Source organism: Gadus macrocephalus, chromosome 9, assembly GCF_031168955.1.
Source record: "Gadus macrocephalus chromosome 9, ASM3116895v1".
In the NCBI taxonomy this organism is placed as follows: domain Eukaryota; kingdom Metazoa; phylum Chordata; class Actinopteri; order Gadiformes; family Gadidae; genus Gadus; species Gadus macrocephalus.
The window spans coordinates 22,421,585-22,435,939 of record NC_082390.1 but is presented as its reverse complement, the minus strand read 5'-3'; the positions used below and the strand labels follow the sequence as shown (position 1 = coordinate 22,435,939).

The 14,355-nt window shown below is 45.7% G+C and overlaps 1 protein-coding gene across 2 annotated transcripts; it reads right to left on the bottom strand.

Moving 5' to 3' along the window:
* On the bottom strand, window positions 1–14,155 carry LOC132464863 (uncharacterized). 2 transcript variants are annotated; one of them, XM_060061494.1, is made up of 20 exons: window positions 13,862–14,155; window positions 13,075–13,215; window positions 12,872–12,978; window positions 12,563–12,671; window positions 12,355–12,471; window positions 12,205–12,266; window positions 11,876–12,022; window positions 11,569–11,760; window positions 11,332–11,425; window positions 11,026–11,167; window positions 10,299–10,482; window positions 6,603–6,702; window positions 6,361–6,476; window positions 6,236–6,267; window positions 6,005–6,117; window positions 3,861–4,006; window positions 3,686–3,780; window positions 2,102–2,180; window positions 1,907–2,015; window positions 1–464 (listed from the first exon to the last, which is right to left on the bottom strand). In XM_060061494.1, the coding sequence occupies exons 1-20, from the start codon at window positions 13,926–13,928 to the stop codon at window positions 391–393; spliced, it is 2,226 nt and encodes a 741-aa protein (XP_059917477.1). In that variant the 5' UTR covers window positions 13,929–14,155; the 3' UTR covers window positions 1–390. The 2 variants fall into 2 exon arrangements, with proteins under 2 accessions (XP_059917477.1, XP_059917476.1); XM_060061493.1 differs by having other exon boundaries at window positions 11,332–11,428; window positions 13,862–14,152.
* Window positions 14,156–14,355: the final 200 nt, after the last annotated feature.

Genomic DNA, 14,355 nt, shown 5'->3' with positions numbered 1-14,355 from the left:
ATGAATTCAAGTCTTTTAATAATCTAGTAGGATTTAGTTGCAATAATATATTTGTTAAGGCTTATCTACAAAATTACTTCTGATAACATAGAAAAGAAATACAGAAATACCACGGCACAGTTGGGCCACATTTATTGTGCATGAGCATGATTTATTTTTCATAAATCTGCCAAATATGTATTAAGCCCCATAAAGTGCAACTGGGAAGCCTAATAGTACCTGAGACGTTAAAATAGACCTTGCTACGATTCTGTACAAACTGGAGGTAACAGCACATAATAATAATAATAATAATAATAGATACCATTATATTATTAGTCAACAATATTTACTTTGAGGATCACAATCGTTTGGTTAAAATCTCTTAAGGGGGTTAAAACGATGTGAACATCAGCAGCCCAGCGGAGACGGAGCGAAGAAGTAGAGGGCCAGCAAGATGAGATAGACCACCACCAGAGCAGTACCTGGTGGTCACACAAGCACACGCTGACACGGGGACATAGCTCAAGGGTTCTGGGTCAATACAGTCAGGTCATTCACTATAAACATTAAGGCTAGGGTAGGTGATTACTTATATTTTTGTCATACTTGAACTTCTGTTTACATGCCACCAGCATCGATAAATATAATGGTATCTGTAATAAGCCCATTAAGTCATGTCATTTGGTCTTTATAAAATAATAGGATGGCTAACTTGTCTGTCTAGCTAGCTACGTGCGCATAATCTGGCCCTGCACTCATTGCACATAACAGCAGCCTTCCACCAGGCTGAGCAGACCTGGTGAGGGAGCCCCTGGTTTGGGGGGGGTTTGGATACTTTCAAATCCAACTCTGGCTGGTTTCTCCACATGGCCTACCCTGGCTTAGATGTCAATAGTTATTTCTGACTGCAGTATATAGAGGACCAACCTTTGGAAACCATTTGACCCTTCACTATTGTTCGCAAGTTATCTCATGAATGAAGACATCTTCATGAATTGCATGAGCTGCTAGGTTTGATATCAATAGAAAAGCCTTCTTAGTTCATTTGCAGAGATAATGTCAAAAGGTTACTGACTTGCTTATTAACATTCCTGTAAGGCCTTCAGGTGGTTTGTGAGGTTGGACTGACCCTCTAATATTCTCAATCAATGGGCAGGAACAGGATTTTGTTCTTATAATGCCAAGCCGATATTTGTTATGCTAGGATGTAAGTTCCAGGAGTCTTCCAGGGTCCCTGCTGACGCCCGGGAGAGATGGCTCGGAGCCTGGAGACAACCGCTCCAAGGGGCAGAGTGTTTCTACAGCCTAAACCCTGTTCATCAGTTCACTTCACGTCTAATTGTTGTACTCATCTAAAAACTAGCCTGATGTCTTGTGTACTGCTCATGTTCACTGTATTGTAACATGCCTGCCTACCTCATGTCCCATCCGACCCCTCTGAGATGTGTCACCGTTGCCAGAATGCAAGTGGGCCGGACGCAGTTCGTTCATTTTTTAATTAGACAGACCAAGACCGTAGAAGTTATTTTAATGAAAAATTGTTTTATACTCGGTTGAAACCGAAACTGCAGTTGGGTTTGATCACTGAACGTTCCATGAATGAACACCAGTGAGGTGGATCCTGTGAACTACGCTCCAATGTTTTGCATTCGATTTAAATAACAGGACACCTGCCTTATTACGGTTCCAATCAATGCGCTACAAATGGAAGTCAAAATTAAAACCCTCAAATACAATTTAACACCAGACATTTTCTTAATAACGCTTAAAATCAAAGTGCCGCAGCGGAATACTCCAATTTCAGTTGGATGAGTCATTAAAAACAACCGAATAGGGTTATTTCTTAATGCCTTGAATTTCTGCCCTATCACACAACAGGTTTATAGGGCCTTGCAACTTGATATTACAGGGTTCCTCAACTTACCTTGAAAATAGTCTGACTTCCCATCCATCAATATGTAGTTGACCACGATGACACTGAAGATGCTGGCCCACAGGTGCAGGTCGCTGAAGATCAGCACGAAGCCCACATCCTGAACACATATAAACAGCGTTGGTCTCTTTGGTATTCCAGCGAGTAGGAATGTTTAACCTAATCATGTTGAGAAATGAGTCTTACATAGAGGGCGTTGAATAAGACCAGCAGTGGAATCTGAAGCATGCAGACCTGTACAGCAATGCAGCTTCCCACCTCCAAGCTGGAAGGGAAGACAAACGGCTAAGTGTCCTCAGATTGTAAAAAGGTTTTCTGAACTTGTGCTGGGGCCACATAACACTTTTTAGAGGCAGATTTTGGAAGGACCGGCACGTTCCAATGGGGCAGACGCGCCCCCGAGTCCAACACCACGGTCATTATGCGTGTCTGTGAAATATCTAGAGCATACCAGTCGCCATGGTCCAGATTCTATCCAATATGTTCGCAATGGCTGACGCAAATTCAGCCATGAATTCAACATGCAGTCCCTCTTTTTCACGACTTGAAAAAGGGATTCTTGCGCAAATTATGATCCGATGAGCTCAACCAAATCTCGAGGTCATCAAGCTCGTATTCGGTTAACATTCATAGGTGTGTGGACAGCAGTCTGGGCACAATGTAGATAGAGAGTTCCTGGTGGGTCACTATTGTAAACTGGTTGAACACCTTTTAACCCAGGACCTGTTCAGACCTGACAGTAACTGCGTCCTGGCCTGGAACCAGAAAGAAAAAACTGCATTCAAACTGAGAAACTGAGAAGTGTAAGAAGCATGAGTGTGATGTAAACGTTTGTCTTTGTATGATTTTGCAAGGATATCTTTTTTTTCATAGGTATTTTCACTAGTGAGTAATGTTAGTTATCTAGAAACACACTAATCCAAACTAACAGACCTACGAAACACTCAATAAGAAGCCTCTAATAAAAATGGCTGTGCACATGAACAAAAGCAATCTTTATCATGTAATTAGTTAATTATCTATGATAGTTGAGACTCAGCTGATTTAAAAAGTCACCCTTTGGCTAAAATTGGTCAAGAAAGTTTGTCGTTGAAAAATAAACCTCACTTTCTCTTTTTACAACCAAATTGATGTCTTACATTCGTTTTTTTTTGTGATCAAAGTTTGATTGCATAAAACCACCATAAACGCAACTAAACTTGGTTTGTCCAATCAATGTCCAGTAGCTTAGGGAGGGTTTCAGAGGAAATAGGTAAAAATTGGCGATAAAGAACACATGTCCTTTATCGCCATTTGTTGGCCATATGGTGTAATTGCGATTGTTTGGCTTGGTGTTTAATTCAATTCAAAAGCCAATAGAGGGGTCAAGTGTTAAAAACTGGTCCTGAAGGTTTTCAAAATAACAGCACCATGCATGACACCAGAACAACAGCAGGGTGCCACAGTCGAGATCAAGGACAACAACAATTACATACTATTTGTTTCCTTCCCTTAAGACTTTCTGTGCAAATCACAAATAACCACAATTGCAAGACATTTCTTGCGGGACAATACAATCCCAAGTGAGGGGAACCCGACCTGCATTGGCCTGTTCCATCTTATATTCAGGTTCCCCAAAGACGACCGATCTCCAGACGACAGTGGAGATCGGCCGTGTGGCCCCTTGGGGCTTGGCCCCGTTTGCCCCCGGTAGGCGTGGTCCCGGTGGGCGTGGGGCGTGGCCCCAGATTCAGCAACAATGAAGAGAGAGCGTCCATAGGCTGAACCCACCTGAGATTGATGTTGTTCTGAAGGGCGAACTGGATCCCGTTGACGATCTCTGGGATCTCTGGGACCATGGCGATGACTGTCACGCCTATGAAATACTGACCACAAAAGACGGTGATTCAAAGCCCCCACACACATCCTACATACACCTCAGAGCAGCCGTGTTGGTGGTGTCCACCTGGGAGATGTTGGGCTGGTGCAGGATGGGCTGGATGTGCTGAGTGGCCAGGTCGGCGCACGCAGACATGAGCAGGGTGGCCATGATGAGGATCAGCAGGGACCTCCAGCGAGACCAGTGGACAACCGCCCCCCCCGGGGCCTCGGCTGGAGAGAGAGAGACACACACACACACACACACACACACACACACACACACACACACACACACACACACACACACACACACACACACACACACACACACACACACACACACACACACACACACACACACACACACACACACGAGGCTGGTGGATCCAACATCAGTTCCACGTTCTTCAGGTCCCATGGCATGCTACTTTATGGATGCTTTAATATAGATATTAGTGGGCCCCAAAATTTGAAGACATTCCCGAAATTCAGCGTTACAGCCACTACGAGCCAGTCGCACATTGAGCTTTCCCCAAAAACACAGTTTCGGTGTCTGTAGCTTTAATGCAAATGAGGAGGAGGGAGGCGGGTCAAGGAGGAGGGTGGGGGTGTGGCCCTGAGCAGCATGCGGCCACGGTACCCTGCGCTCTGTTTACAGTGGATGTATCGCAATGGCGATACATCCACTGTAAACAGAACAAAGCCTTGGGCCGTGTTCTGTATATATTCTAGAACACTCCGGGTGTTCCGGCGGGCAGTGTTTCCCACACATTGACGAGACTATGGCGCCCCGCCATAGTCTAATTTCGGCCGCCATAGTCTCTGCGTGCACATGAATTATTATTATTATTATAATTATTATTTTTTTTTATTTATTTTTTTATTTTTTGCTCAGACGAAGTTCGTGTCGCTCTCATTGGGATTGCATGAGAGCAGAGGCGCTGCATCCCATTAGGCATACCAGGCAATTGCCTGGGCCCCCGCAATTGCTTGGGGCCCCGCTGGGCGGGAGTTCTGGAGCTCTATATCTAAATAATATCATACATAGATAACTATATCATATAATATATATTATTATGGCCAAAAGCTGTGTGAGCCTCCAGACGATATTATGAATCTGCCGTACACAGCACTAATCTGGCTCAGTTTTTTGGTATTTCTCCAAAATTTAATTGCAACCAATTCTCCCTTAATTCCTCTGTCTTTGGCAGGAGATGCAATGTGGACGTTTTGCTTCGGCATAACACACAGGTTCGATGTCGTTCTGCTATTGCATTCAAAATTCTGCACTAGCTCAATCTCGACTCCTTCAGAATTTCTGTGGGTGGTTACCAACCAACATAGGGGGCAGGTCTATGAATAATAATTTGACAACTCTACGTAGCAGTGTCACCTTATCCAGATTGGCTAATTTTTTCTGCCTTTTTCCTTTCATTGGCTATTGCATACAGCAGACAAACTGCATAGATTTCAAACTTACCAAAGGTCACAAACGTATTAGGAAAAATGTGATTTTAATGGCATGGGATCTTTAAGGCACTTTACGATACTTTATTCTAGATTAAAAAAAGGTATGATATGCAACATTGACTCAAATTGGCAAATGCAGTCTGGATTCACAACATTGGAGAGCTGCCTCTGTCCTCCCCAGACCTGAAGCTCAAGCGGGTTGCCAGGTTGGGGAAACTTCACAAACACGAGCATACGAAGAGCCGAGCTCTGGTCACGGAGCTCTTTAGAAAGAGGTGGGCTTGAATCTAGTACACCTCAGCTGATCCGGATTGTTTGCTGGTTTCTACGCAGACGAGGCAGCAGTAGGCTGTGCTTGTGTGCCAATTTGTTTCGTATCTGGCGATCTTGGGTGCTTTGAGAATAGTGAATAATAACCAAAACTAAAACAAATGTTTTCCTTAATCTCGGACGCCATATCATGGTCATTTTATGATTGAGTACAGTAAGCAAGTATGTTTTTCTAAAGGTGGTTGCGTCTTATATGATGTCCACATGGTAATCTATGCAATTTTGAAACAGTTTCTAAGAAAATTACATTAATCTAGAAAATAACTGAAAATTCCGTTTTATCTCTGCCAACCCGTTCACACAACTCAAATATCTTGACCTGGTGACCGCTTCTGCTGTCTCTTTGAAACTCTCAAATCCAATCTACTGCAGCTTTAAGGAGTATTCCTTTGGATGTAATTGAACTTCAACGCTTCATCAGTTTCCTACCGTGTCCCTCTCCAACCTGGATGTCGTAGATGTGGGAGTGTGTCTTCAAGGTGAAGATCAGGCCGATGATGTAGGCCACGGGCAGAAGCACGCAGACCGAGTACACAAGCGGTCTGAAAGGGAGGAACACGACTCAGGAGCTCTGCCGTGTTAGTGCGTGTATGATGGAGGTGACGGACTAGATCAATATTTCAATCAAATATATTCAAACAAAACAACATCAGAACTTACTCAACATGGTTATGGAACAGTGTAGAGTTGTTCTGTTGGGAATTGAAATGGAGTCCAAACATTATTTAGCAGACTATGTCATGTAAAGTCAAGTCTAGATGTCTGAAGATGGTGGTGTCTGCTACCAGATCGTAGTGGCAGTCGTGGCAGGTAAAGGTGGCGTTGCCTCCAGCAGAGGTTGTGCAGGCGTCACAGACCAGGTTCCCGTAGGCCTTGGAGAACAGGGTGGGCGCAAACACACCTGCAGGCCCCAACAAAGCCCCCCTCTAGTGAGAACAGAACTCGGACTAAGGCCCAGTGGGAGTGGGGTGTGGAGAGTGAGTGAGGGTGATGGTTAAAGGGCCTCCACCACTGGGCTGGTCCTCACCTCCTACAGAGATGAAGAGCAGGGCAGAGCCCACCCCTGTAGACCGGCTGTTGAATCGCTGCTCGCTGTGTTTCAGCCCCCCGACCACCATGCTGATGCCCTGACACAAACACAAACACTTTATTATAGTTGTTGATTATTAGGAAAACATTTTAACTAAAACAAATGGGAGTTCCTCGAAAAAAAAAAATGCCTATGCATATTTGTGGACCATGGGTTACATTTATAGCATAGAAATGTAGACGCACCCTAGCGGCAGCAAATGTTATTTGCAGCCAGGGTCGTCTAGCAACCCTCCTTTAGCTCGCCAGCTGGAAAACCAAACTCTGGTCAGGGCAATCACATTGTGTAAAGAGTGGGAGGTCGGGCTTAACATAACGACGACTGAGTTGCGATGCTTCCAGTCAAGTCTGTGTGGTCCCTGCTACATGATTGATTGTAGCGCTATCCTATTGCCTGCAAAGGGAATTTGAAAGACAACCGTTTATCCCACCCCTTGGATTGAGCCGTGCCAATGGAGTGTTCCCAGACCCAACATCTTGATGTAGGTCTGGCTTGCTATTAAGTCTACTACATGTAAACTTCGGTTTGAATATTCCAGTGATATCCAGGGGATAAGTAAATAAATATATATATAATAAAATATGTGTCAGGGTATGAGTGCCCAGTCCAAGCCCACTGGATCTAACGGCAGCCATCTCAGGAAGGGAAGACCTTATTTGTATAACTTTACACCCGCCGCCAGTTGAAGACCCTGCTAGACCGACAGAGACATACTTTAGACCAGGGGTCGGCAACCTGCGGCACCGGAGCCGCATGCGGCTCTTTAGCCCCTCAGCCGTGGCTCCCTGCAGTTTTCTTAAAAAAAAAAAATAATAAAAAAAATGTATATATATATTTTTATTAGAGCTGTCAAGCGATTAAAATATTTAATCGTGATTAATCGCATTAATGTCATAGTTAACTCACGATTAATCGCAAATTCTTTTTCTATGCTAAATATCCCTTGATTTTTTTGTCCCATAATTCTTCTCATTTTAATTCTCTAATCAACATGGTGAAGTGCATCGGCTTGCCTTGTGCAAATGATTTTTTATTGATAACAACATTGGCATATACTGATCAAAACAGGACGATACAAAAAAAGAGCCTATAGTGCAATTAAACGACTGCTTTGAACAAATGTCATTTGAACATTGCAGTCAGGCTACTGCTTCTTTGTTTTGAGCCAAAGAAAAAAAAAAAAAAGTTTTTATTTTTTATTTTTTTGTAATAAAATAATTGCGTTAATCGCGCGATAAAATTTTTAACGTCGTTAAAATTGGTTTGCGTTAACGCCGTTAATAACGCGTTTAACTGACAGCTCTAATTTTTATATATATCGTCAACTAAACGAGAGGTCGCAATGAATGCGCAATTGCGCTACCGTGAGGGGGGGGAGTGAATGACAAAGCTTCGTTGATTTGCAGGTGGCTAATCCCAGTAGGAGTTAAATCTTTAACTGGCATCTGGCATCAGGAAGTAGCCTAGATGCTGCCATTGGCAGGAGGCGGGACATGCCAGTGAGCCGCCAATCAGCAGCATCCACCGTTGACAGCCAATTGCACGAACGAATACTGAGCGAGAAGGGTTTACAGCATTAAAGTTTTTTGTTTTTTTTACAGAGTGTCACAAAAAATGTCTGTGCGGTGCGCAGCGTTAGCGTCTCCGGAGGGGGGAGGGGGTGAATTAAAAAGTTTGCGGCTCCAAAAAAATTTTTTTTGCGGGAGATGGGCCAAAATGGCTCTTTTGATACAAAAGGTTGCCGACCCCTGCTTTAGACGTACTGGTTGTAATATTCATTAAATGTTCTCCCCAAAGTTGAGTGGACGGTGGATTCCCCACTACCAGGGGAATCAGAGGTTGAGAGTAGCCCGCACTACCAGGGGAATCAGAGGTTGAGAGGAGCCCCCACTACCAGGGGAATCAGAGGTTGAGTGGAGGGTTTGAGCCCCCACTACCAGGGGAATCAGAGGTTGAAAGGAGCCCCCACTACCAGGAGAATCAGAGGTTGAGTGGAGGGTTTGAGCTCCCACTACCAGGGGAATCAGAGGTTGAGTGGAGGGTTTGATCCCCCACTACCAGGGGAATAAGAGGTTGAGTGGAGGGTTTGAGCCCCCACTACCAGGAGAATCAGAGGTTGAGTGGAGGGTTTGAGCCCCCACTACCAGGGGAATCAGAGGTTGAGTGGAGGGTTTGAGCCCCCACTACCAGGGGAATCAGAGGTTGAGTGGAGGGTTTGAGCCCCCACTACCAGGGGAATCAGAGGTTGAGTGGAGGGTTTGAGCCCCCACTACCAGGGGAATCAGAGGTTGAGTGGAGGTTTTGAGCCCCCACTACCAGGGGAATCAGAGGCTGTGGCCAGCAGGGGTTCAATGGTGTTAATAGTGACAGTTAGCAGCTATTTCAATGTTTAAATGAGGCAAAAATATACCAACAAGCTCCTCCTGATAACAAGAACTGTTTGGTCATTGACTAAACATGATACAATAATTTTGATGGTGATCTGTCCCTGACAACATCACCAGTGTGATTTATAGTCTGGTGAACAGCTGCAGTGTCCTTTAAAGTGACCATGTGTCCCATTACTCGCCGATTTGAGTAATTGGAGTACACCTCCTAATATGTGTCAGGGTATGAGTGCCCAGTCCAAGCCCACTGGATCTAACGGCAGCCATCTCAGGAAGGGAAGACCTTATTTGTATAACTTTACACCCGCCGCCAGTTGAAGACCCTGCTAGACCGACAGAGACATACTTTAGACGTACTGGTTGTAATATTCATTAAATGTTCTCCCCAAAGTTGAGTGGACGGTGGATTCCCCACTACCAGGGGAATCAGAGGTTGAGAGGAGCCCGCACTACCAGGGGAATCAGAGGTTGAGAGGAGCCCCCACTACCAGGGGAATCAGAGGTTGAGTGGAGGGTTTGAGCCCCCACTACCAGGGGAATCAGAGGTTGTGGCCAGCAGGGGTACAATGGTGTTAATAGTGACAGTTAGCAGCTATTTCAATGTTTAAATGAGGCAAAAATATACCAACAAGCTCTTCCTGATAACAAGAACTGTTTGGTCATTGACTAAACATGATACAATAATTTTGATGGTGATCTGTCCCCGACAACATCACCAGTGTGATTTATAGTCTGGTGAACAGCTGCAGTGTCCTTTAAAGTGACCATGTGTCCCATTACTCGCCGATTTGAGTAATTGGAGTACACCTCCTCCCTCACCATCTGAGCACGGGCTCCTCTGAACCTTGGAGGCTCCATTGAAGCTCTGCCCTGGACAGACGGGTGGAGCCTCTGGGGTCCACACAGTAATCTAACTGACCAGGACAGACGGGCAGAGCCACTGGGGCCAACACAGTAATCTAACGGACCTAGGATTTAAAAGGAATGTTTACAATCAATTGACTTGATAAAGGTTGGTTCAAATTGACTTTTGGAATACAAGTCAGAAAAACCGACAGCATAATGGGAGTTTGAAGTTATGTGTTCATCTATCCTTCATATCTTTGATTGATATAGCCCTATCAGAGGATTCATATTTGATGTATACATCTACAGGAAGCATTTACTGATTTGAAGTATTTTTTAAAGGTCTGAGCCATGATAACCCCAGTGCAGTAAGTGTCCAGGGTACTGAGGACAGACTCACAGGGATGAAGAGGATGCAGCCGAACAGGGTGCCGGTCAGCGCCGCCTTCACTATCTCCTGCAGGCAGGGGTTGCCTGCCTTGTGACCTCTGATCAGGGCTGTGATGTAGAAGGTCATCTCAGTGATGGAGCCGAACGTGGCGTTCACCAGCGCACCCACCGCAAAGTTACTCTGGGCCGAGATACTGCACACAACAAAGACAGGAACACTACCACTGAAGGAGCTGTAGGAGTCATACTAGGAGCTGAAGGAGCTGTAGGAGCCATACTAGGAACTGTAGGAGCCGTACTAGGAGCTGTAGGAGCTGAAGGAGCCGTACTAGGAGCTGAAGGAGCCGTACTAGGAGCTGAAGGAGCCGTACTAGGAGCTGAAGGAGCTGTACTAGTAGCTGTAGGAGCTGAAGGAGCCGTACTAGGAGCTGAAGGAGCCGTACTAGGAGCTGAAGGAGCCGTACTAGGAGCTGAAGGAGCCGTACTAGGAGCTGAAGGAGCTGAAGGAGCCGTACTAGGAGCTGAAGGAGACGTACTAGGAGCTGAAGGAGCTGAAGGAGCCGTACTAGGAGCTGAAGGAGCCGTACTAGGAGCTGAAGGAGCCGTACTAGGAGCTGAAGGAGCCGTACTAGGAGCTGAAGGAGCTGAAGGAGCCGTACTAGGAGCTGTCAAAAACATTTGAAAAGCCCTTTATTAGGTCTTCAATTTCCTGATTGCTTGACTCTCTTAAAGCTTACCTGGCGATGCCCATCCCGATGTAGTAAGACAGAGGGATAATGGAACTGACCGCTATGCCAAACTTTAAGTTGGAGCTGGCATACTGGTTTCCTGTGTCAATGTACCCAATTACCATGGCAACGATTACCAGGGGAAGCAGATCTGAGATGGTGTTAAAGATGTCAACGAGCAATTTTACACACACACACACACACACACACACACACACACACACACACACACACACACACACACACACACACACACACACACACACACACACACACACACACACACACACACACACACACACACACACAGGATACTGACGGCAAACACGTTGATTCCATCCACAGTGTACTTGTAGTAGTGCCAGTTGGTTGCATTCGAACAACAGAGGAGTGCTTTTGACCCGTATCCCTGCTGCGCAAACATAAAACAGCGTGATAGTCAGCAATCAGTAATCAAGCTGCACAATGTCATGAAAAGACAACCCAAATAACACTACATCATTAATTTATCGATTGGCTGTATCTTTACTGGTCACTCAAACACTTCCTTACACTTCTCTCTGAGCCCGTGGTGACGGACACGTCCTCGGGGGGCATAATCAGTATGGTGCCCAGCATGCGGGCGTTCATCTTGGCCACAGGGATGGTGAAGACCAGCGTCCAGGCCAGGACGCAGACCAGGGAGTGGACCACGGCCAGCAGAGGGAAGCCCAGAAGCAGCCACACGTACGTGGTGAACCGCCGCTGCAGTTTAAAGGTTTGGAGCTGTTGGTTTGTACCGCAGCTCTCAAGACATTTCACTGCGGCAATCTGCGTGTTCAGAACAATATGAAGACATTGTGCAGATGGAGGTGCTCACCCAGTAGGGGGTTCCTCGAGGGATTGGCCCCACCGAGTCTGGGGTCTCTGTGGGGGAAGGCAGTAGAATGGGGACCACATCCTCCCGTCCATTGTTACAAGCACAGTAGGGAGACATCGCACTGCAGTGCATACACCCGTTCCCTGTCTGGGGAAACATGGCACCTCTCTGGTACAGACACGTGACTAAGAAGGCCATTTGATGCTACATAACCAAGAATCAGTTAGCTCATCTGTTGTTTGATGGTAGGAGAGGAATTTTAAAAGAAGAAAAATGCAGAAATACAAAAGCAATGATTTCTAATGATGACCACTGAACTAATACGTTACCTCCTGGATGGTTTTACCAAAAGGCCAGAGAAAGTACCACGATAACCGCCAGCAAAGCTTCCCTGAAGGAGAGTTTGTATGACATGAGTTAGGATGGGATTGACCTCGTTAGGGCAAAGTATGAGGAACTACAGAAGTGGTGAATCATACCATACGGTGTCCCAATGACAGTGGTGAACATGAGTATGCAGACCAGTAGGTAAACCAGAGCCACCCACCAACCGAACAGAAACACATAAACTATGTTTCCAACAGAGACTAGGTGACCTGAAACCGGAGGGAGAAACACAGCAACAAGTTGGTCAGAACTCAGCAAGTGCTTTTAAGAGCCTACGATTAACGATAACGGGAAGTGTACCTGTGCTTGGTTTTATGACATTAAGCTCAGAGTAGAGCTCTTTCACAGCTTCTGAACGGTCTTCAAATGGGCGCTCTGTCACATGGCTCTTCCACTTTCTAAAACCAAACTACACACACACACACACACACACACACACACACACACACACACACACACACACACACACACACACACACACACACACACACACACACACACACACACACACACACACACACACACACACACACACACGCGGGCTGCAAAGGGTTTAGTTTTTCATCACATTTTCTGCAGCAAGCTGCGAAGTACTCTTCTCCCACCCACTCTGTAGTTGTTGACCAGTTTGTTGGCCTCCACCTCGTTCTCGGCTCGTATCCTGGTCCTTCCGAGACCCTCCTCCCTGACGTCCTCACAAACGTGAGAGCTGTGGCCTACGCAGCACAACACAGCAGGTCAACCACAAAGCATTCATTCAAGTCACATGAGGAGAAATCTGTTAAGTGGACACAACACGGTCTCCAGCCTACATTGTGTGGTGCCCGCCTGTCCTGGGGACGGAGAGGGGCTGTGGGAGCAGTCTGCAGAGTCAGAGCATGGACCTCCACAGAGGTGCTGACAGAGACGCGCGTTGTGGGGACTGGCCAGCAGGCTCCGGCCCTGTGGTGCTTCTGGAGCAGAATAACAAAACACTGTCCAAAGAATCTTCTGGCAATACGAATCAAATCAATATAGTGTTGTGTGTTTAACTGTTTTGCTTTCCGCTTCATCTCGGAAGGTTTATGGAAAAAACCTCAAAACTACTCAGGTTCAAATTTGAAGCTTCTCCTTTCTAACCACAGCTTCACCATGATTTCAGTTCCGTATGAAGGTTTACTTTTCGACTGCAGTACTGTACACTGTGGTGAGCATGTGAAGAGGAAAGTAGAAGAAGCCTAATTTATGTTTTTACATTTACACTCTAGTGTGGACGAAGACGGGATTGAACATATGAGTTAGTTCTCACTTCTTCAAAGTATTAGTAGTATTCTACACTAAATAAGATCAACACTCATATGTAGGTTATAGGTCCTAATGTGTTTGAACAACATTGGGCGAATGCATAACCTTCTCTGAATCGCTCACGTCATATCTCCCCCTCTCCATTGCCGCTGAATGAACATTGGGGCTCCTCTGCTTTTACTCAACATTTATAGGACGACGACCCACACAGCATGACGACGGAGCGTCTGTTTACAGAGCAAGGGACATAACGACCCTCTCGATGCATAAAGTTACGGCTTGTTGGTTCACCACCACCTGTTAGTATGTACTTACCTTGACCATCGTTCAGCCTCCTTTTTCTGTTGTTCGTGTTTATATGTGCACTTGAAGAATAGGACATATCTGCTGGTGCGACGGGGTGACAGAAGCGGATGGAAACAAGCGTCTCTCGTGGTGCGACTCTCACGACAGGCGCACTGATCCGCGGATCAGACGCTCGGCATTGTGGGAATCCGAGGCCGATTTCTTCTCGGTGCGTTTTCTCAAAATAATGCTTTCGATCTTAAATTGAGCAAATAATCTTAAATGACTCAAAATGATAGTGATATTATTTATATAGGCTATGTGCTGACAAAATCGTGCGTATGCTCATACTTCAAACGGGCTGCAGCTTCAGGACCGCATGTCTGGGACCCCTCAGTTGATAAGTGTGTAGAACTTCCATGATTCATTACACAAAAGGCAGGTAGGCAACTTAAAGGGGACCTATTATGCTTTTTCGACTTTTATGACCTATAAACTTTGTTATAATGATGGTCATGTTTAAC